At 38.0% G+C, this 22,245-nt stretch overlaps 2 protein-coding genes and 1 long non-coding RNA gene across 4 annotated transcripts in view; 2 read left to right on the top strand and 1 right to left on the bottom strand.

The window, feature by feature from the left end:
• The window catches only part of qrsl1 (glutaminyl-tRNA amidotransferase subunit QRSL1), a 15,423-nt gene extending 10,916 nt beyond the window's left edge, over positions 1-4,507 (top strand). The window contains exon 11 of the mRNA XM_088354999.1: positions 341-4,507. Coding sequence (XP_088211125.1) covers positions 341-528 — 188 coding nt within the window. The 3' untranslated portion in view covers positions 529-4,507. The remainder of the gene's footprint in view (positions 1-340) is intronic.
• Positions 4,508-10,889: 6,382 nt separating this feature from the next.
• LOC148351317 (uncharacterized) lies at positions 10,890-12,428 on the bottom strand. Its single transcript, XR_015852876.1, has 2 exons — positions 12,285-12,428; positions 10,890-11,360 (listed from the first exon to the last, which is right to left on the bottom strand). It is a non-coding gene; the product is annotated as an uncharacterized LOC148351317 (long non-coding RNA).
• A 3,519-nt stretch (positions 12,429-15,947) lies between these two features.
• The window catches only part of iars2 (isoleucyl-tRNA synthetase 2, mitochondrial), a 31,921-nt gene continuing 25,623 nt past the window's right edge, over positions 15,948-22,245 (top strand). For both annotated transcript variants that reach the window (XM_088354715.1, XM_088354716.1), the window contains exons 1-6: positions 15,948-16,297; positions 17,659-17,778; positions 19,812-19,965; positions 20,038-20,186; positions 21,858-21,907; positions 22,103-22,212. In XM_088354715.1, coding sequence (XP_088210841.1) covers positions 16,031-16,297; positions 17,659-17,778; positions 19,812-19,965; positions 20,038-20,186; positions 21,858-21,907; positions 22,103-22,212 — 850 coding nt within the window. In that variant the 5' untranslated portion in view covers positions 15,948-16,030. The remainder of the gene's footprint in view (positions 16,298-17,658; positions 17,779-19,811; positions 19,966-20,037; positions 20,187-21,857; positions 21,908-22,102; positions 22,213-22,245) is intronic.

Here is a 22,245-nt window from a genome sequence, read left to right on the forward strand (position 1 = left end):
TGTCAAACCTTTTTATTTTCTTTAGAATAAAACAAAAACAATGTATTTTATGTTTTGGTGCTCCAGGATAATGCTTCTGAAAATGGATTTATACGTTGAGTGAGCGTCCATTCACAGGAGGAAGATGCGCACAGTTATCAATTTTTTCTCCGAGACAAATGTACCCCTGAAAAGAGACATACCTGGCTAGCCATGTATTCCTGAACCACTGCACGACAGTACTTCAGCCTGTTTCTTCTTCCTTGTTATCACTCTCCAAATAAACCCTTAACTACATTCAAGATCCTAATCATTACCTTTCCATGAACTGTCCTTCAGCTCTGGTTTGCCCTCACTGTAGGTCTCCCAGCTGTTTCTGTGCCAACAACCTTATCAAGAAGAGGCCTTCCCATTGGTTTGCAGCTCATAGGCCCCGCCTTCCGAGACAAGGAGCTGCTGAGTGTTGCCCAGTGGATCGAAGAAAGGGTTGGCTTTCCCTCCATCACCGACTTTGAGGAATCCAGCAGGCGGTCTCAGTTACAATACTAGCTTTGCGCAAGGGCATAGACCAGGCGTGTCAAACTCATTTTAGCTAGGGGCAACATGGTAGGAAACAGATTTCACAATGGCCAGACTAGTGGATTAGAGCGAAAGAAAGAAGGGAAAAAAGGGATAAAGAATGAGATAAAAATAGAGAACTAAAAGAAGGTGAAAATAAGAAAGGAAGAAATAGGAGGGAGAAAGATGCAAAAAAGAGAAATAAATAGAAAAAGAAAAGGGAGACAAAGGGTGAGAAAAAGAATGAGACGAGAGACAGAGAAAAAGAGTGAGTGGAGAAACCAAGGGAGAAAGAAAGAGTGATAGAGAGAGAAAGTGAGAAAAAAAATTATTATTTTTTTCCCCCAGTATTGTCTCATACTGGTTAAATATGCTAACTAGCTCTGTTAGCATATTTAACCAGTATAAGACAATACTGAAAAAAGGAAAAAAAAAAGCTCTGTGGCCTTGGGGGTAGGGCGCCCGCCCGAGACTGGGAGGTTTCTGGTTCAAACCTCGGCCGAGTCATACTTAAGATTTACAACATTGGTACTCATTGCCTCCCTGCTTGGCGCTCGGCATTAGGGGTTGGAATTGGGGGGTTTGGTCACCTAATGACTCCCAACACATCAGTTGGGTTGAGCGAGGGGGCTGGGAATCCCCTCCTCTGTATCAACCTCCCAGAAAGAAAGAGTTAGAAATATGAATGTGTTCTTGACTCTAGCCACCTCCCACTAGGGGTATATGGCTCCGGTATACAGTGGAACCTCGGTTCTCGACCATAATCCGTTCCAGAACCCTGTTCGAGAACCGATTTGTTTAATCACCGAAATCATTTTTCCCATTATAAATAATGTAAATTGTTTTAATCCGCTCCAACACCCTGAATGTTTACCATGAATGTTTAGTGTAAACATGAAGCTAACCCAGGCTAATCGTACGTTCGTGTAATCGCAATCTTCTGTACGAAAGATTACGCTAACACGAACGTGTAAAAAAAAAAAAAGATAAAGAATTATGAATAGGATTTCTTACCTTTGTGGTGGTCAGCAGAAGGCGCATGCTGTATTCCCCCGAGCAAGATCGGAAACTCGCACACCTCTTTCATATATAGCTATTATGTCTTTCTTAAAGGCAATAGTTGTACGAACAACTTTTCTCTTTTCACCTGTCCTGCTTGCACCGACCTTCTTCGGAGGCATAGTTAGGGGCTAAAACACTCCGTTCACCGATATTAAAAGCGAAAGCAAAAAGAGGCAAGTGCGCACGCGATAACAGTTGGTCACGAGGGGTGGGGGCGATCTACACCCGTACGCCGCTCAGCATCGCACTCTAGCGTACGCACTCACGCATTACCGGCGTTCAAACTCCGAATTTTTGACAGAATTTTGGTCGAACACTGAATTGTTCAAACTGAGAGGCGTTCGAGAACCGAGGTTCCACTGTATATATATATATATATATATATATATATATACACACACACACACACAGTGCATCCGGAAAGTATTCACAGCGCTTCTTTTTCTACATTTTGTTATGTTACAGCCTCATTCCAAATTGTATTAATTTAATCTAACTCAAAATTCTACACAAAATAATCCATTATGACAATGTGAAAACGTTTTTTATTTTTCACTTCTTTTGAATTTATTAAAAATAGAAAACTAAGAAATCACATTTACATAAGTATTCACAGCCTTTGCTTAATACTTTGTTGATCCACCTTTGGCAGCAAATGCAGCTTCAAGTCTTTTTGAATATGATCCCACAAGTTTAGCACACCTATCTTTAGGCAGTTTTGCCCATTCTTCTTTGCAATAAGTCTCAAGCTCAATCAGGTTGGATGGGAGACGTTTGTGTACAGCCATTTTCAGATCTCTCCAGAGATGTTCGATCGAATTCAAGTCTGGACTCTGGCTGGGCCACTCCAGGACATTCACGGAGTGGTTCTGAAGCCAATCTTTTGAGATATTGGCTGTGTGCTTTGGGTCGTCCTGCTGAAAAATGAACCTTCACCCCAGCCTGAGGTCAAGAGCGCTCTGGAGCAGGTTTTCATCCAGGATATCTCTATATATTGCTGCATTCATTTTTCCTTCTATCCTGACTAGTCTGCTGCTGAAAAACATCCCCACAGCATGATGTTGCCACCACCATGCTTCATTGTAGGGATGGTATTGGCCTGGTGATGAGCAGTGCCTGGTTTCCTCCAAACATGGCGCCTGGCATTCACACCAAAGAGTTCAATCTTTGTCTCATCAGACCAGAGAATTTTGTTTCTCATGGTCTGAGAGTCATTCAGGTGCTTTTTGGCAAATTCCAGACCATGTTCCTTTTACTAAGGAGTGGCTTTCGTCTGGCCACTCTACCATACAGGCCTGATTGGTGGATTGCTGCAGAGATGGTTGTCCTTCTGGAAGGCTCTCCTCTCTCCACAGAGGAACGCTGGAGCTCTGACAGTCAAGTCATTTTTATTTGTACAGCCCTAAATCACGAAGAGTCTCAAAGGGCTTCGACAGTGACCATCGGGTTCTTGGTCACCCTTCTTCCCCAATCGCTCAGTTTAGAAGGCCGGCCAGCTCTAGGAAGAGTCCTGGTGGTTCCAAATGTCTTCCATTTACAAATAATGGAGGCCACTGTGCTCATTGGGACCTTCACAGCAGTAAAAAATGTTTGATTTGTGCCTCAAGACAATCGTGTCTCGCAGGTCTACAGTCAGTTCTTTTGACTTCATGCTTGGTGTTTGTGCTCTGACATGCACACTCAACTGTGGGACCTTATATAGACAGGTGTGTGCCTTTCAAAATCATGTCCAATCAACTGAATTTACTGCAGGTGGACTCCAATTAAGCTGAAAAAGATCTCAAGGATGATCAGTGGAAAAAAGATGCACCTGAGCTCAATTTTGAGCTTCATGGCAAAGGCTGTGAATACTTATGTAAATGTGATTTTAGTTTTCTATTTTTAATACATTCAAAAAAAGTACAAAAACAAACTTTCACATTGTCATAATGGAGTATTTTGTGTAGAATTTTGAGATAAGAGATTAAATTAATACAATTTGGAATGAGGTTGTAACATAACAAAATGTGGAACAAGTGAAGCGCTTTGAATACTTTCCGGATGCACTGTACATATATATATATATATATATATATATATGCTAACAAAAGTTCTTAACATTAAGACACCAACCATTGGGGCGGCAGTAGCTCAGGAGGTAGAGCGCTCGTCTTGGGATCAAGGGATCCCAGTTCGAATCCCGGCTCGTCCGTGTTACATGTCGAAGTGTCCTTGGTTAAGACACTGAACCCCTAATACCCCCAATAAGCAGGTTAGCGCCTTACATGGCTGCAAGGCCGCTATTGGGAAATGTGGAGCACCTTGTAAAGCGCTTTGGGAAGTCATTGACTTGAAAAGCGCTATAGAAATGCAGATCATTTCATTTCATTTTTTCAATAATGTGTTTTTTTTCTAGCTTTTTTAAAACAATCCACACTTTCTTTCATCAAAAAATTCCTCGCTGTTTGAAAGTAATTCCTGACCGCTGTTTTTTTTCCATATATCATGCCTAAATTGACAGTATATTGTTTTTCTAGGTTATCGATTTTGGTTATTTTCTTTGCTATAGATTTTTTATATAATTTTCTTTACAATCTGTTTTACTCCATTTTCATAATAAACAATAAATTTACAAATGAGCAAAAATCATCCGCCAGTAAACAATTTGTTTACCACGTTCCAACACTTGTTTTTAAGTAAGTTAGGAAAATATAAATCATAATCAGCAACTTTTTTTTTGCAAAAATCTTATTTTTGGTGGTGCAATCTTATTTTGTTTGAGGAAACTGTTATTAAATATATTTCCCTACATCATGAGCAGATAATTGTATATAAAAAGTTAAAGGAATCTGCTGCTGCCTATTTATATAGATGAATGCTATTTACTTGATTGATCATTGGAATAAAGCAAAGATGCTTAGCAATGGCATGGGTTTTTTTTTTTTTTTTTTTGCAAAAACAAAATTGGGCTATTTCCTGTGGCACGCTAGACACAGCACATGAGCACGTACGGCTAATGGCGTACAAAAAAATGAAACTGATTTTAAAAGTTCCAATTGAGAGGTATGACCCCTTTAGAAGATTTCCTTGCTTTATACCCCCATCCATCATTTGCGTGGATTATCTTCATTAGGGTCGCAGGGGTCCTGGAGCCCATCCCAGCCATCTCCGGGGAGTGGCTGGGGAAACCCTGAAATGGTTGCCAGTCAGTCCCAGGGCACACAGACAATTGACTTACTCATTCACACCTTGGGACAATTTGAACTAGCCACCGAACATGCATGTATTTGGAATGTGGGAGAAAACTGGATTGCCCGGAGGCAACCCACGGAAGCAAGGGGAGAACATGCAAACTCCACACAGGAAGGCTGGTACCTGGTTTTGATCCCATTACCTCAGAACTGTGCCACGGACATGCTTACCACTGCGCCGCCATGCCTCCCGCTTTAATCACCCACATATTTTAAATAATAGTCCAGATCCTCATTTTTTTAGGGTCATGCATCTTAGCAAGGATAGCGGTTAGTGTGCCCTCTTAGTATTTGATAACTGCAAGCTTTGTGTTATGTTATTGATTCTCCTTTTAGTGTAATTTACACCTTTGGACCCATAGCGAAAAATTTCAGTACAAAAGAATACCGTTTTGTATCGCCACAGTGCAAAGTCTTTAATCAGGACTGAATGAAGAGAAAGGGCATTTTGGGAAGTAGTTCTGCCAATAGCATATCAGCACTTTAAGATGCTGTGTCACAACACAATAGCAGATAGGCATCTTATATGAGTTCAATCAATAGCTGAACTTAACTAGAGAAAGGGAGAAATAGGAGGGAGGAAGATGACAGAAAAATTTCCATACATTTTGGGCCATGTGAAAAATTAGTTGTTGTCATATAGTGGAAGAAATGGCATAAAGGGGGGTTGAAAAAAAATTAAATTCACACCTTAGTGATTTCTACTAAAAAAAGGGCTAATTTTAGATATTTTCTTATTTTACTGGTTTTGTTTTTATCAGAGATTTTAATAAAGAATTTTAACAGGTGTACACTGTTAAAATGAGAGCACATTTGCAAAAGCTGGGGTAGGGTGAACACTTCCTGAGTGACAAACAAAAGCAGGTCATGGAAAACCTTATTTACCATCAACTTACCTCAAAATCTCACAGCCGCGCAGTGGTTGGCGTGTGTGCGGCACAGTTCTATAGTCTTGGGAACCTTCTTTGTGGGTTCAAATCCAGCTACCGGACTTACTGTGCGGAGTTTGTGTGTTCTTCTCGTGCTTGCGTGGGTTTCCTCCGGGCACTCCGGTTTCCTCCCACATTCCAAAGACATGTATTTCAGGTGGATTGATCCAAATTGTCCCTAGGTGTGAATGAGCGAGCGAGTTGTCTGTCCCTGTGTGCCCTGCGATTGGCTGGCAACCAGTTCAGGGTATCCCCTGCCCACTGCCTGATGATTGCTGGGATGGGCTCCAGCACCCCCGCGACCCTACTGAGGATAAGCGGTGCAGCTAATGAAATGAGATTTCAATTTCAAGTTTTGAGCACAGGATGTGGTGATCCAACTAAGCCACAAGGGCACAATTTACTGTGACCAAGGGTTTTCCGGACAAACCTAGACTTGTCATCAACTAAAGTGTAATTAACTCTTTCATGTAACACTCAATAATTGTGCTTGTTCATAATAGATACACAAAAGACTACAAAATATTGAATTCGATTGCATGTACAGCATTCTGATCTATTTCAAGTGTACTTCAACAATTGATAGGTATGTCTCAAGTGTTTTTTTTCCTGTGATGCCAATTGTCAGTTAGATTTATTACTCTACATTTATTTAAAATGAATTCCCTTTTCACTATCATCAGTGAGGCCTTCAAGCATTGAGGATATGTAGCAAAATACTGATTAAAAAAAAGTATATGTGAAAAGTAATGTTTAAGATTAGCAAATGATCATCTAAAGATACAATTTTCTTAAATTTATAATTTGTGCTTATTTTCTATACTGTGTTTAAAAAACTATCTCTGATTTTGCTTTACATTTTCTGTATTTTTATCCAAACCTTTTGCAGTGATGACTTGCACGCATACATGACAAAATGTACACATATGTAAATCAGCTTGCCAAAACGATGGCAATGGTTTTAATGTGGTAGGGTATATAGTTCTATAATAATTGTAGAATACAAAAAAGGTTTCTGACGTGGATTTTGCCTATTATCACCTATTTTTAATGCAAACCCCTGCAAAAAGGAGAGTTTACTGTATTCATTTTTAAGATACCTAATTTGGAACAATGTATGTATTTTGAACATGTTTTTTGCGAGTTAACAGGGTTCGTATGGTTGCCTGAAATCCTTGAAAATGTTTGAATTTTTAGTGTTTTCAAAGATTGGAAAGTGCTTGAATGTGAAGTGAAATATTTGTTAATGCTTCAAATTGTTGCTCTTTTTTTTGCGTATGCTTAAATATGACACAGACACTGCTTTCTGGTGGCTTTGCTTTGCGATTGCATTTCTTCTTCCCTCATGATTAATGATAGCTGGCATTCGTATGTATGGCGTTGTCCTATGAACTACCCTACCTGTTGCACCCAGGAGGATTGGTGCATGCTACACTTAAAGAGGGCATTGTGAAATGCATATTATTGCAAGGATTAGGTATCAATTATAATTTCAAATGAGTTTCAGATAGCGGAAATTGTAACGGGAAGAATTTCCTGCAACTAAAACTGTTAACATATTACTGTCATTTTACCCAACACCTACTGGAGAGATTTGTCTCAAATATTAACACACATATTGTTCACATCCACAAATAGATCTAAAAATCACATTTTAATAGATTTATGTGTAAGATTAAAAGTCACATATGTGTATCGCATATATATTTGCGGATCAGCAAAATGCATGATTCCCACCAGATTTCTTTTTAATACTGCTGGAGAAATTAAAAAAAAAAAACTGGCTTTCGAAGTCCTTAAAAGCTGCTTGAATATGGGTATGAAGAATTTGTATGAACCCTCTTATGATTTGTTTCGGGAATGTGAGAAAAAATTACACACACAGGATAACCAAAAGATGCAGAGTGTTTTTTTTAGTTATTTTACCATGCACAGATACTCCTGCTTAGAAAGGTACTTTCTGAAATTTAAAGATATGTTAATCATTCAAGTAATTGTGATTTAGCCTTTGCTGATTAGGAACAATTTCAATGCTAATTTTGCATATGTGCATCGGGCATCTGAATAACAGACCTGGGCCAGATTCGACAACACTGAGCAAAGGCCAAACAACATTCTGATCAAAATTTTGGGCACTTTTAGTCAGTGGCAACAGGTAAATAGAAGAATTTTAATGCCAATAAAGAATTGTACGGCACACAAACATTTTACTTCCCTTTTAATGTTCTGGTCAGCGTGTTGCACACCCAAACCAATGATGAGGAAGTACTTTTTTCCTGAATATTGTCTGTGGGTGTTTGTTTAATGTTAGTAAACATCAACATTAATGTTAGTGAACATTATGTAGGAAAAACGTGATACATTTTCTTTTTCAAAATAAAAACAAACCGCACAGATTTGTTTCCCACGTTCTTAACCAATTACATCGATCCCGATTATTCTTTGCTATTGTTGGCATAGATATTCCGTGTCTCGCCGCAGGCTCAACTACCGGGATGGACAGAGTTTGGACGTAGAAAAATATAAAGCTGAAGAGCGCCATTAAGTTGACATTTTTTACAAAGTTACAAAATAAAAGTGAATGCACTGCAGATCAGTTGTTCACGAGAGCCTTCTCCTTTCAAAAGGCAACGAGACAAAATGTCTTGCCCCTCTCTTATAAAAGGCATGGATTTGATCAAATAGAAACTGAAACTTAAGCAGGCAAAGGAAGGGAGTCACACATTCACAAGAGCCCTCTGTTAAAACTGGACGCAGCTGTATTTTGAAGGTTGTTTCATAAGATAAGGGTTGACCACTGCTGGGAACGTACTGATATGAACACATTGAAACATCAAATGATTACCGAAAGTATATACTTCATTCTCATATGTGGATAAGCATGAGGTGCATTTATAACAACTAAATTGGTAATGTAATTCAAGTGCTGAATCAATAAAGCTCATGCAATAGTGACAACATATTTAGTGACTCATTTTAATAATCTAACCCTATCTTAATTTCAATATTGGATAAAGTTTTCACTCCTTCCCTGTATAATCGGCAATCATCTAAAGCCATTCTCCCATTTAAGGGGATGTGTGCCAGGAAGTGGATGAAAGCTAAGAGTGGTAACGTTCAGTTGGTTAATAAGTGAAGTTTTTTCTCTATCACCTGACTGCGATCCGCTGCAGTAGGGTCAAACAATGATTGTTCTCATTTTTTAGTTTTAGGAGATAAGAGCTGGACAATGCAGCCATTGTCACAAAACAGGGCGGGGGTGATTTGATTCTCGCACAGGACAACCAAGGGGCCGTCGAGGAAAGATGCCACGTGTTTTTTTGAGAGGCAAAGTATCAGGTTGAACCTGAACTGGTCAGTCTAGGAACTACTAACAGCTTAAAGACAATCATTGAGATTCACATGCTGCTTGATTGGTTCTCAATGTTTACCAAATGTATACCTATAGCAGAGGAACGTCATTTTTTCTCTTGGATGCATGACCTACCAGGACGTACTATTTTCCATGAGTGGTGGTAGAAAATTAGTAGCTCAAATTTTTTTTTATATATATATATATATATATATATATATATCGGCGCAGTGGTTAGCGCTTGTGCGGCACAGTTCATGTCATGGGAACCTGTCGTGGGTTCAAATCCAGCTCCAGACTTTCTGTGCGGAGTTTGTATGTTCTCCCCGTGCTTGCGTGGGTTTCCTCCGGGCACTCCGGTTTCCTCCCACATTCCAAAGACATGCATTTCAGGTGAATTGGCCGGTCCAAATTGTCCCTAGGTGTGAATGAGCGAATGAGTTGTCTGTCCCTGTGTGCCCTGCGATTGGCTGGCAACCAGTTCAGGGTGTCGCCTGCCCACTGCCCGATGATTGCTGGGATGGGCTCCAGCCCCCCCGCGACCCTACTGAGGATAAGCGGTACGGCTAATGAGATATGAGATATATATATATAAAACGGCATCATGTCAAACATGTTTAAAGAGTAATACCTGGAATAGGACAATATATGTAATGATTGACAAATAAAAACCCATAATATAATTACTGACCCCACTCATGTATCCAACGGTTAAGGTAACTTATTACTGGTAGATATTTTTTGGTTCGAATCTCATCTTTCTGGAGAACTGCCATGTTTAATATATATGAAGTGTAACTTTTATCATAACCGCCAAGGTTGGAAAAACAGCTTGTGTTATTAGCTGAAAAAAAAAAAAAATTCCAGATCAATCCAAGAATTCAGATGAATTCTAAAGGCAACCCATCCAAATATCAATAGGCTATTGGCAACATTATAATCATATCTATAAGATATGTTACATCTCCATTTCACATATTCCGTAACTTAATAGCAGTACATGCAAACTAGTATAAGGGCATAGCTTTGGCATGGTAGAGGATACAATGTTTCCCACCAATATGTGGTCACACAAAATGTGGTATATACCCACTATTGCAACAAATTTTACACCCTTGAATATAGGCAAAATTAAATGAGTGCCAACTTTACCGAAATCTCAGGTAACAGAGAAAATGAGTTAAAAATTTAGCAATTTAATGTACTGTATTTTAATGCAAGTTTAACCCAAAAACTAAAATTATACAGAAAGTGTGACATGGTATGGGTGCTGCATTGGTTTTGCTGCAAAGAAACAAAAACTAGTATTTTAGAAGTTAAAAGGACTTTACCCCTAATGGCAATTCCTGCTACTTAAAAAAAAAAAAAAAAAAAAGTATATAAACTACCACTGCAGAGACATGCATATTGAGGCTAGAGTGAGGTTATAACGTCATGGCCAAATTTTTGCAATCCGTATGTAACAGTTTAAAAAAAAAAAAAAAAAAAAAAGTTTCCATCAGCCAGACTAATCAAGGAGTAGGAGTAACTAGCAAGAGATCTGGGCAGCTTAAGGGCTAATTTCCTCTCCACTTAATTAGCCCAGTTGTGTAGAGTAAGGCGCATTAACAGGGCTTTGTACAGAACACACGAAAGGATACCTTTTTTAGTCGTCTTGTTAAGCACTTTTAAAACCAATTTGAATGGTTTCCAATCAAGCAAAGAACACAAATGGTCTTATGGAATATGTACTCCTAGCATGATCATCAACATGCTCAAAAAACCCAATTGCAGGCAAAGTCATGGATACATTTTTTATTGCATTTACAAAATCTTGACCTAAAAAAAGCACATGTTTTCAGAATTGAAAAGTACAAGGAGCAAACCAAAAAGCTTTACATTTTAACTGCAACCCTCAATGAGGAAAAAAAATCCACAGTGCATCACTCCCTGGTAGTTTCAGTCCATGCATGCACCTGTATTACACCTTGCAGTACTTGACAAACATGGAACACCAAACTCCAGGGGACTCATCGTGGGAGGCACCAAGGAACAAGGCCATCAAAGTTTGATGTCCAGCCCCGAGACTGCAAATCAGCACAAACTGTCGAGTAGCAGAGGGACTGAAGCAAGGGCCACAATCAGAAAGTGAGGGGCGCAGATCCTGGAAGATGCACTCCTGTCTGTTGTGTTGGTGGTAAAGGGCCCCAGCGTAGTTACAGCCATTGTTGCATTCATGGGAGTAGCCGTGCTATTCTGTGCATAAGCATCCTGTAACAGACCAGTAATTCTCAAATTGTGCCTTTGCAATACAAGAATACAAACCTGGGTCAATTATACTTTAAACGCTGGATAGCTATAATGTCTTGTTAAAGAGAGTTGACACACACCATTTCGCACGACTGGTAAACTTGGGTGTTGCCAAACGAGAGTCTCTGCAGTAGTATTACCCAAACCATTTTTTGCACAGTACCGTTTCCAGTATTTCAGAGATGTGTCAGTTATCAGCTTTTAAAAATGTACTGAGTATTTTACACATGAAATATTCAATTTCAGACTTTTGTTGTCATGCAGGGATTCTCATTAATTTGCCGGGAATACAATAAGTTAAAAATGGTTAAAAGTTCAGCAGATTTATAACATTAAAATCTAATGGAATAGATCTTTCATAAGCATATGAATATATTTTGTGCCAAATTTCAAATTGGAAGTTATGTACTCAAAAAAAAAATCCGTTCCTAGCAGTCACATTTAAAAAAAAAAAAAAAAAAAAAAAAACGTTGTCCTTAAAGGACAGGCTTAATTTATAATGAAAAGAAAAGGAAACAAAACGTTAAGATCACAACCTCAGAATTGGTTCTGTCAATTTGATTCCGAGCACCCCTCATCCCCGTGCTAGTGTCACTTGCAGCATAACGGCAGTCTGTGGAGGTTACAGTAATCGCTGTAAGATATGTAATGGAAGCTCAAGAGCCATATTTTTGGGGGGAAAAAAATAAAATAAGAAAACCCTCAACTTTAAGTAGCCCCTGATCAGAGCAGTTGAGAGTAACTGGAATAGAGAAAGTTCAGTTACTTTGCCGCCGGGTCAAAGAAGGTTGGGGAGGGGTGGGGGGTCGTTTAAATACAATGCCACGATGCCAAATTAATTGCAAATGATGGGCACCTGAAAATAGGCAAAAGTTTTTAACTTACCAGTGTTGAAATTGCAAGGGCTGCAAACAGGAGTCCAAAAAAGGCAACACAAAGCTTCATCTTGCAGGAGCGTGGACGGCCTAGAGATTCGCTAAACAACCGCTAATGGACAAATAGCAAGATGATTAAGTGAGTGGTTTTGGCTCCTATTTATATCTCCAGTGACGTCACGAAGTCCGGCCCCAGGTCCACTGTGCGTTCAGGTTCTGTTGGAAGACTGAATGTCTTAGGAACTTTCCATCGTTTTTGTACAATATTTGTTTTCATTTTCTATAAAATGTGTTTTTTTTACAAAATGTGTGTATATAATTGCAGGCCTATTTTTTTTTTAAATTCCCTTTGTGTTTTCTTGTTTTGATTTTGAATAACTTTCAGGCAAAAAAATGAAACAAGGGTAGACACTTGAAGGGGCACGTTGTATATTTGACTACGAGATTTCGCTGTATTATGTAGTGCCACAGAAAAGGAGTGCTACAATGCACATGGAAGATTACAAACCACGTAGAAAATGACCAAACGGTACAAATTTTCTCTCTTTTTTTGCCAAGCTGTTCACAAGGTTTTTATTTATTGAGGGTACCCGTAACAGCAAGTTGATGGGCAATTATGTCAGCCCCCTCAAGCTGTATTTCATGTTATGTAAAATAAATTCAAATTTGTCAACCGATGACTATTAGATCAGGTGTTTCAAACTTGGCCAAATGTGGCCCCCGGGATGATAGTTTGAGGCCCCTGCCTTATTATGAAAGTTAAAAGGATAGTGTGTACTAATTTTCCGCTGTATTCTGTCGTGCCACCGAAAATGAGTGCTAAAGGCACAACGGAAGATGACTAAATGCAAAGACCCAAATGACCAAAACACACTTTTTACTTTTGAAAACAAAGAGAAATAAGAAAATTAAAAATAAATTAAAAGAAAAAGAAAATGAGGACAAATTTCCACATTACCTTTTGGTTTCTTTTGTTGATGTTCACTATTTTTGTGCACTGTTACACAATGCTAAATCTATTGCACCCTGCTCATAGTGGAAGGGGGATTACCACTTGTGAAGCCCCTTCTAAAGGTTTTTTATAAACATAAAATACATTTTAGAATATCACAATACATTTTTACATCCATTTCAAGAAGATACTTTTAACAAGAGATTGTATAGTGGATTTTTAACATTTACAATGAATCCAACATATTTTTCTTTAGTCTGAATTTTAACCAACATCATCCTTTTTAATGTATATGAGAAAATAGAAATAAGAACAACAATGAGTATAAAAACGGGTACAATTTACCTGCAAATGGATGAGTCACAACATTAGCTTTTCTGCTGGCTTTGATCTCTTTGATCTCTACAAGGGGAATTAATATTTTAGTAAAACAGAACCAAAACGAAAATAAATCCAAACAGCTTGACAGCATCAATCACATTACTGTGCATGTTGAGAGATTTGTCAGCTTGGGTTATAATATTTAAAATTAACTTCTTTTGTGGAGCACCAAAAGATGTGTCTTACCAGTAGCAGTTCTCTCTGAAAACTGCCAACAAACCCCGCCTCCTGGTCACATGTCAGAAGCCAAAACCAAACCCCACCCCATACCAGCAGGTAGCACTGTTGGACTCATCCTTGCAGGACACTTACCAAAAACTATACACATATTTCAGCAGAAATTTCAATAAAACAAAAGTTATTATTACACCTGTTACACTCAGTAGCCTAGATGGTAAGGCGCCCGCTTTGAGACTGGGAGGTTCGGGTTCGCGCCCCGGCCGAGTCATTCCTAAGACTTAAAAAGTGGTCGGCGGCGCCCTCTCTTGGCTGCGGCTGCATCGGGTCAGATGCAATCGACATTTCGTTCTGTGTACATTGTTACACAGAATGACAATACAAGGAAATTATTATTATTATTATTATATTATTACTTATATATTTTATTCATCATTGGTAAATTGGAATTTTTCAAAAATAAATGTAAATGTTTGACTAACTAAAAAACAACAACTTTTTAAAAGGTGGGGTTTTTGATATATTTTTGTTCCATACATCATACAACTGGAAAGAATGTCAATTTTGGACAGCAAATGTAAGAATAACTTCATGAGACAATGCTTATCAAAAATAACATTTCCTGAGAAACAAAACAAAATTGGAATTCAGTATACATTTAATGACAAAGTGATAAATAGATTGAGAACCATGTACGTACTTGAAATTACCTATAACCCCAAAAGTTAATGAAATGAAATGATGATACTTTCAAAATTTTAAGAATATTTATCCATCACCCTGTGATCCTACTGAGCGGTGTAGATAATTGATGAATGAATTCATCAATCAAAAGAATTATTAAAATAATGTTTTCAAATTGAAGATGATATTTGCCCATTTTGCAGCCTTGATATTGAAACCATTCACCATACAATCATTTCATGTTTAATTATACAAAAGCAGTTGTGGGCCATGTATTTCACACCTAGGCCTGCAATGATTGCCTTTAGTGATATGTCGTTTACGAACAAACCGGCTCTAAGACTTGGAAGTGAAAGTCAGGAGCCGGCTCCCCATCAATCAATTAGAGACACTATTTCTTTACTTGTGAATGTCCAATATGCATTTTTTTGCAGGTATTCTGTGTGATTAACTTTAGATTTATTGACTATTAAAATTCTTAAAATTGCTTTTTATTTCTTTTTTTTGACATCTGAAAATGTTTTTATTTATTATTCCTGTGTTTTCAGGGATAATGTGTTTTACTTAACAAATTTAAAGTTTATTTTTCTATCTCCATAGTTAATATATTGTTGCACTGAAAACAATTTCTAATTAACATTTAGTTGTGTGTTTTTCAGAGATTGCGAGTTGCTTGACATTAAGGTCGCTTTGTATAGAAAAGTTCAAAGTATAAATCAGTTAAACGTTCACTGTAGAGTGAAAATAAATATCATTACAGTATAATTTATTAGAATAATAGATTTTAGACCATGGTGTATTGCCGCCCCCTAGCGGACGTTTCTTACGCTTGCAAGAAGGCCTTGATGTCTCCAACTCGAAATCTGATTGGATAAACCCACAGCGTTATGGACAGCTATGTTATGTTACAGGCCCTTCAGAATGGTTTATGAAGGCCTCTGGGCAGATTTCAGAACCTGGCAACAAGTATTGGCTGAAATGTAATTGGTTAAATGTTCAATTGTGAAAACAGCGCGACCAGGGAAAAACAATCAAAGGAAGTTGACAATTTGGAATTATTTAACAGGCATTCAAGGACAAAATATAATTACAACATACAATCCAGATATTTTTAGGCCTGCAGAGAAGGCTTTGCAGGCCTTGATGGCACACCACTGAGTTAAACATGTCATGATTTTTACTTTTGTTTTTACATACCCCATTTTATTCATTCTTATTCTACAAAAGTACTTATCGTCTGTGTATTTTTGCAGCACTTTTTGTACTTTTCTGTAAAAGGTTTTACTTGTTACTGTTGTCATACTGTTTCCTGCTAATTTGTATCCAATTCTGCAACGTTCAATAAAAAGTGTTAAAAACTGGAAAGTAACTTAACAGGGTCACCTTTTGGCAGGTTGCTCTAGTGCAGGCGGATTATCATTATTTTGATTCAATCGTTTACCCGTAGTTGTCCTTCGCTTTTCCTTTCCGGTAGAAACAACTTCCGACAGCTAAAGGACGTTATTAACCCCCCCAAAAATTGGGGTTTATTTTTATTTTTTTCAAAATTAATTCACATCTCCATGCTGCTGTGCCGTGTATCGGTCGTAAGCCGGACGCTCACAAGATGGGGACGGGGTTCACACCGACGAGGTGGCCTCCTCCACTGGCTTTTTCCATGCAGCTTGAGCCGCTTTCACGGAGTGTCCGCGAGCGAGGGCAGCACTCAGTCCGCAGAGCCCTCCTCAGCTCAGGGACGGTACCGGGACACAGTGATCCTTCCCCGGACCGAGTTCCCCATGAAACTGACCGGACAGAAGCTACTTGACAGAGAATTGGAGATTCAGGAGGTTGAGGAAGCTTTTAACTAATATTCTGTTTCCAATTGTTTTGAAGACTTCCTTGTTGCAGATAACATTGTGTTTATGATTAACAGTCATATTCTCGGCTAATTGCTAACTTTAGCCCCAAATTAATAATAATTTGTTTAAATGGTGTTTATTATTCGGCCATTAGATGTTGTGTATGGCAGGGATCTGAGTTGGGGGGCTGCTGAAGCCTGGATCCGGGTGAGGTTGGGCTAAATGTTTTTTTTTCCACAAATACATATAACATTCCGCTTTCTTAAATGGACAATGTTCTATATTTGTCCACTAGATGTCGCTGTAATGTGTAGTGCGCCCTAAAATGAGTCTTAGGACGATTTCAACCAACAGAGTCTGAAAGTGAGGAAAAAGCACCCCTTTTCTTCCAATTTTTACCCAGGCTTTCTCCTTCTCATTTTCTAATTTATTTTCCTTTCAGTTTTTTAAATTTTATTTATTTTATCTTTTATTTTGGTATTTATCTTCTTTTCAGAAGTATTAATGTGCATTTTTGTCACTTTAAGTCTACATGATTGGGGTGTTTTTTTGTGGACACAAACATTTTTAACAATTTCCAATTTGTATAAACATTTAGAAATTCATATCAAGTATTAAATAATGTGAATTATGGAATTGATCCCCTTTATTTTTTAATTTAAAGATTGGTTTCTGTAAAGCTTTTTTTTTTTTTGCAGTTATACATATACACATATATGACAGCTGGGTGGTTAGCGTGCAGCCTCATGGTGCAGAGGTTCAGGGTTCAAGTCCAGCTACTGCAGCATTCCCGTGTGGAGTTTGCATGTTCTCGTGCCTGCGTGTGTTTCCCCCGGGCACTCTGGTTTTCTCCCACATTCCAAAAACATGCATGTCAGGTTAATTGGCCGGTCCAAATTGTCCGAGTGAGTTGTCTGTCTCTGTGTGCCCTGCGATTGGCCCGGCAACCAGCTCAGGGTGTTCCCTGCCCACAGCCTGAAGATAGCTGGCATGGGCTCCAGCACCCCCGCTACTCTACTGAGGATAAGCAGTGCAGATAATGGATGGATATATATATATATATATATATATATATATATATATATATATGTATGTGTGTTTTTTCTTCAATTCATTATACTTTTCCCACAATGAGGCCCATAATAATACACACTGTCCCTTTAGACATTCATTTTAAGCGTGGGGCCTCAAACTCTCACCCCACATGTCGCAATTGTCCCCCGAGACAAAAATTTGAGACCCTCTTGTTCTGCGGTATATGTGTACAGTATCTGTTTCACGTGGTTGATTTTATCTCACTTTTTGTATTGGCCTCATGTGAAGCATGTACTTGTGTGTTGTATTCATAGAAGTGCGGGTTTGCAAGTTTGTACAACTGGCAGAAGAATAGAAAGGGGAAGAAGTTTTGCCTCCACGATGGACCACCATATGCCAATGGAGACCCACATGTTGGCCACGCCCTAAACAAGGTCATCATTTTGCATATTATTTTTCTGTTACATGCTGACATTACTAGTTGATATAGAGAAAACATGTAAAGCCCCGCACACACTTGTCTTGGGACTGGCGAATGGCATTTTACTTTGGTGTCAGGTAGGCAGGAGCACTTTTTGGAGGAAATCGTCACAGCGACAATTGTGTCAAGCATCAAACATATTTGATCATTTTAGCACTTGGTCGCCAAATTACTCATGTGTGCGGGGAACAGGAAAAGGTGAAGAGAGATGAGCTGCCCTTTTTCTCGATGCATTGTTGGCGTGGACAATCGGTGTCTCGAGGCATGTTCAACTTCTGGGATTCGAAATGAGTATTTTGGACAAAAAAATGGCCTGAAGAGAGCAGTTAAGTTCAGGACTTTTTTTTTCTTTTACAAAGTTACAAATAAAATAAAATAGACTGCACTCTGAACCTATTATCAGGAGAAGGTCTCCTTCTGTAAAAGGTACGCAAGAATATTCCTCCCTCTCTTTGAGGAGAATCCGTATCATCTTAGTCATTGCCAGATTGTTGGAATTTCCTTAAAACCTTGAGGATGATGAAGAGTTAATGCAGTTTGGTCTGTAACCGTAGATACCACCATTGTCAACAAAACAAAAAGATGACTTCTCATGTCTGTGTTGCAATCTTGCACCATTCTCCACAGTATGGTTGTCCTGGTGTTTTCGTTTGGAAATGTAGAGCTCGTATTTCACGCGACGCAGCCCTCAATCAAGTTTTGCAGTTGTAAATATGTGCTCGTCTTCAGAATCACAGTCTAAATCTCCGGTAGTCACGATTTTGAACGGTCACATGATCCAAAAATATGTGACGTAAACAACTTGGAGCATACGTAACCACAAAGAAGTATTTAATAAAGAAAATATTTAACTTCCAAGTTTTTTAAGGAAAAGCTCAAACAACGTACCCCACCTTTGAGGTAAAAAATAATTTAATCAATTTATTTAAACTCTGTGTTGTTTAATGATTTTCAATCGTAGGTTCTACCCGTATGTATTTATATTTTGTTTTTAATGAACCGTGATGTTAAATGTAGCATTTTTCGAGCCACCAAAGACCTCCAGAAGCACTTTACAACGTGCTTCACACCAGGTTTGGGTAGGGTTACTTTAACTGGATTACTTTCAATTACTTTTGATTACTCCAATACCAAATATGCTAATAAAAGACAAAAGAAACTAAATATGAATAAAATTATGACTCACAACACGTGGTAAGCTTTCTCTCCTGGCTTTGATCTCTTTGATCTCCGGCAAAACTAACATAAAATGCGACAGAAACAAAATGAAAATAAATCCAAACAGCTTGCCAATATCATTTTTGCCGTTCCATGTATTCCGTTACTCCCCAAGCCTGCACAAGATTTAGAAATTGTATTCATATTTAGTTTATTTTGTCTTTCATTAGCATATTTGGTAATGGAGTAATCCAAAAGTAATTGAAAGTAATCAAGTTAAAGTAACCCTACCCAACCCTGCTTCACACTTACCCATTTACAAACACGCGTACACACACTCACACACTGATAGCGGCACCCGCCATGCAAGATACCTATTTGCTCATTGGGGGCATTAGAGGTTCAGTGTCTTGCCCCAAGGGCACAGAATTATTGTAGTTGTATTTTGTAGTATTTTTGGCATAATATTTATGAAGTAGTATTTTGTAGTACTTCTGTTGTAATATGTCTGTAGTATTTTTTCTTTTTCTTTTATTGTATTACTGTAGTAGTATTTTTGTAGAAATGTTTTTGTTTTATTTCCATAGTCGATTTTTTGTAGAATTTCTTTATTATTTTTGTAATTTTACTGTAGTTGTATTTTTGTATTATATTTGTTTAAATATCTCTGTTGTAGGATTTTTTTTTGCATTTTGGTAACATTTCTATAGTATATTGTTTCAGAATTAAAATAAAATAATATATTATGTCCCTCTTTTTGAGCACTAACTTAGATATTTTGTTTTGCAGTAATTAAATTAACGTCAATTAATCATTCCTTTGACCTAGATCCTGAAAGATATCCATAACCGTTTTGAGATGCTGAGGGGACGACAGGTTCACTACGTCCCCGGCTGGGATTGCCACGGTCTTCCTATTGAGCTGAAAGCATTAGGAGACCTGAGTGCTGTAGATCTCAGCCCTTTGCAGATAAGACACAAAGGTAGGAAAGAAATGCCTTCCTGTAAACTTGCAAAGAGATGAATTGGTTTTGCCTTCCATTTTTTTTTTGAAGCTCGGCAGTTTGCGAATGGGGCCATAAAGAGTCAGAAGGCTGCTTTCCAGCGCTGGGGAGTAATGGCTGAATGGGATCAGTGCTACTACACTTATGATGGTGCCTATGAAGCCGCTCAGCTCAAAGTATTCCAGGAGATGCATACTAAGGTGGGCCACTAAAAAACAATCTAAATGTGTCTCTTTTTGGATTTTTGGATTCGGAGGCGAACCAAAGGGATTTCCTAAAAATTATGTTTTTTCAGGCTTCCCGCAGATCATTGAAAAGCCTTAAAAGACATTGAATTTATTTTTCTACAAATAAGGCCTAAAATGGCATTAAACTGTCTTAAATCCTATTTCCGAAAGGTCTTAAAATGTGGACACATTAACAAGATTTGTATTTGTTTGAACTAAAAAGATTTAGCAAAAAAAATGTTTAATGCATCATGATAAAAAAATGCTTCATGAATGTAGCAGTAGAGTTTTGACTGAGGACCCATACACCGTACAACTCTTTCATTTTCGTTTTTGGTTCCCCCCTGGTAGTCTAAATCCAGTATCTTGATTTACTTTCGTAGAATTTGAATTAAATGGCAATATTCACAGGTTATTATCCATCTCTATTTGAGGATAGCTGTCGAGTGAAGATGACATCACAAGTATTTAGGTTTCCCCTAATGGCCAATCATGGGCTCAAATGCTTTCTAAGGTTGTGTTGTGATTGGTCATTAACTGACGCCAGAGTTTATATAACACAACTGTCAAAGTCAAGACCCGTGAACCAGATCTGACTTGCGAGAAGGTTTTCTATGGCCAAGGGGGTGTTTTTGATTCACTATTGTATCATACACCAGGTATTTTTTTTTTTTTGTATGCTACTTCTTGGATGGTAAATGGTCTGCATTTATATAGTACTTTTAAGTCACTGAAGACCTCCCAAAGAACTTTACAATGTGCTCCACACTTGCACACACACACACACACACAAACACATACACTGATCGCGGCGTCAACCTTTCAGGGCAAATAACTGCTTATCGGGGGCATTAGGGATTCAGTATCTTGTCTTGAAGTATATATTGTTTTGTTTAGTAGATATTTGCATGCTATTTTATGGTATTTTAATCTATTTGTATTTCAAAAAAATATCTATAGATTTCAATTGAGCAAATGATAGAATATTGCTATTATTTTCTTTCATGAAGTGATTTTATCCTTTTTCTGCTAAAACATAAAATATTGGCTGCTGATGGTGCTTTAATAATACTGGTTCATTTTATTTAATGTTCACATAATGGGGATGTTTATATTATGGAAAATTGTCAATTGTGTCCTTTGAAAATTAAAGATTACTGATGAAGCCATAAGAAAATCTTGTTCTATGTATCTGATCGTATTGTAGTAAATTTGTTTTCAACATTCAATCAGTCAGCCCCTCGGCTTTTAGCCAAATATTTTATTTGGCTCTCCGTCCATTTGACTCACCTTTTTTTTATTAATGTCAGCTTCACTCGACAACATCCATAGATGAATACTAACAAATATATATAGCTTTTTATTATTTTCTATACAAAGTGCCAAGTTTGGAGAGGCCCATATAACATTGTTCGGAATTCCTTTTGGTTGATTTCCCCTTGGAAGAACAACACTTATCCTCCTCATTACAAACAAATAAATACCAAACAAGTATACATTTGCTTTGTAAAGTTTGATGGTCCAGTTTGAAAAAGTTTTTATTTTTGGGATATGGATTGTGAAAACCAAATCTATGGTGCAATTATGGACTATATTTTAAAGACATTCATTCATGTGTGATAATTTTTCTGTGTTGTCTTTTAGGGGCTCATCTATCAAGATTACAAGCCTGTTTTTTGGTCTCCTTCATCAAAGTATGAGTATTAGAAATCTGCCACATGAAACATTTTTAAAGATCTGGCAAAAGGAAAACGACTGTGTAAAAGATACAATTATCCGTGTTGGAAGGTCAAGGCCTTTAGTTGTTATTGTTAAAAGGACAGTGCTGTCAGTATGTATGTTGCAGCTTAAATGTTCAATGTCAAATAATTAAATATTTGCACTTTTAGAACTGCCTTAGCCGAGGCAGAACTAGAATACAACCCAGAGCATCTCAGCAAAACTATATATGCTGCATTCCCACTTGCCACACCGCCCCCTAAAATTTCATCTGTAGCTGGTAATGGAAAAATCCAAATGTTGGCGAGCTGTT

This window comes from Urocampus carinirostris, chromosome 15 (genome assembly GCF_059441175.1).
Source record: "Urocampus carinirostris isolate Australia breed hairy pipefish chromosome 15, RoL_Ucar_1.0, whole genome shotgun sequence".
Lineage (NCBI taxonomy): Eukaryota > Metazoa > Chordata > Actinopteri > Syngnathiformes > Syngnathidae > Urocampus > Urocampus carinirostris.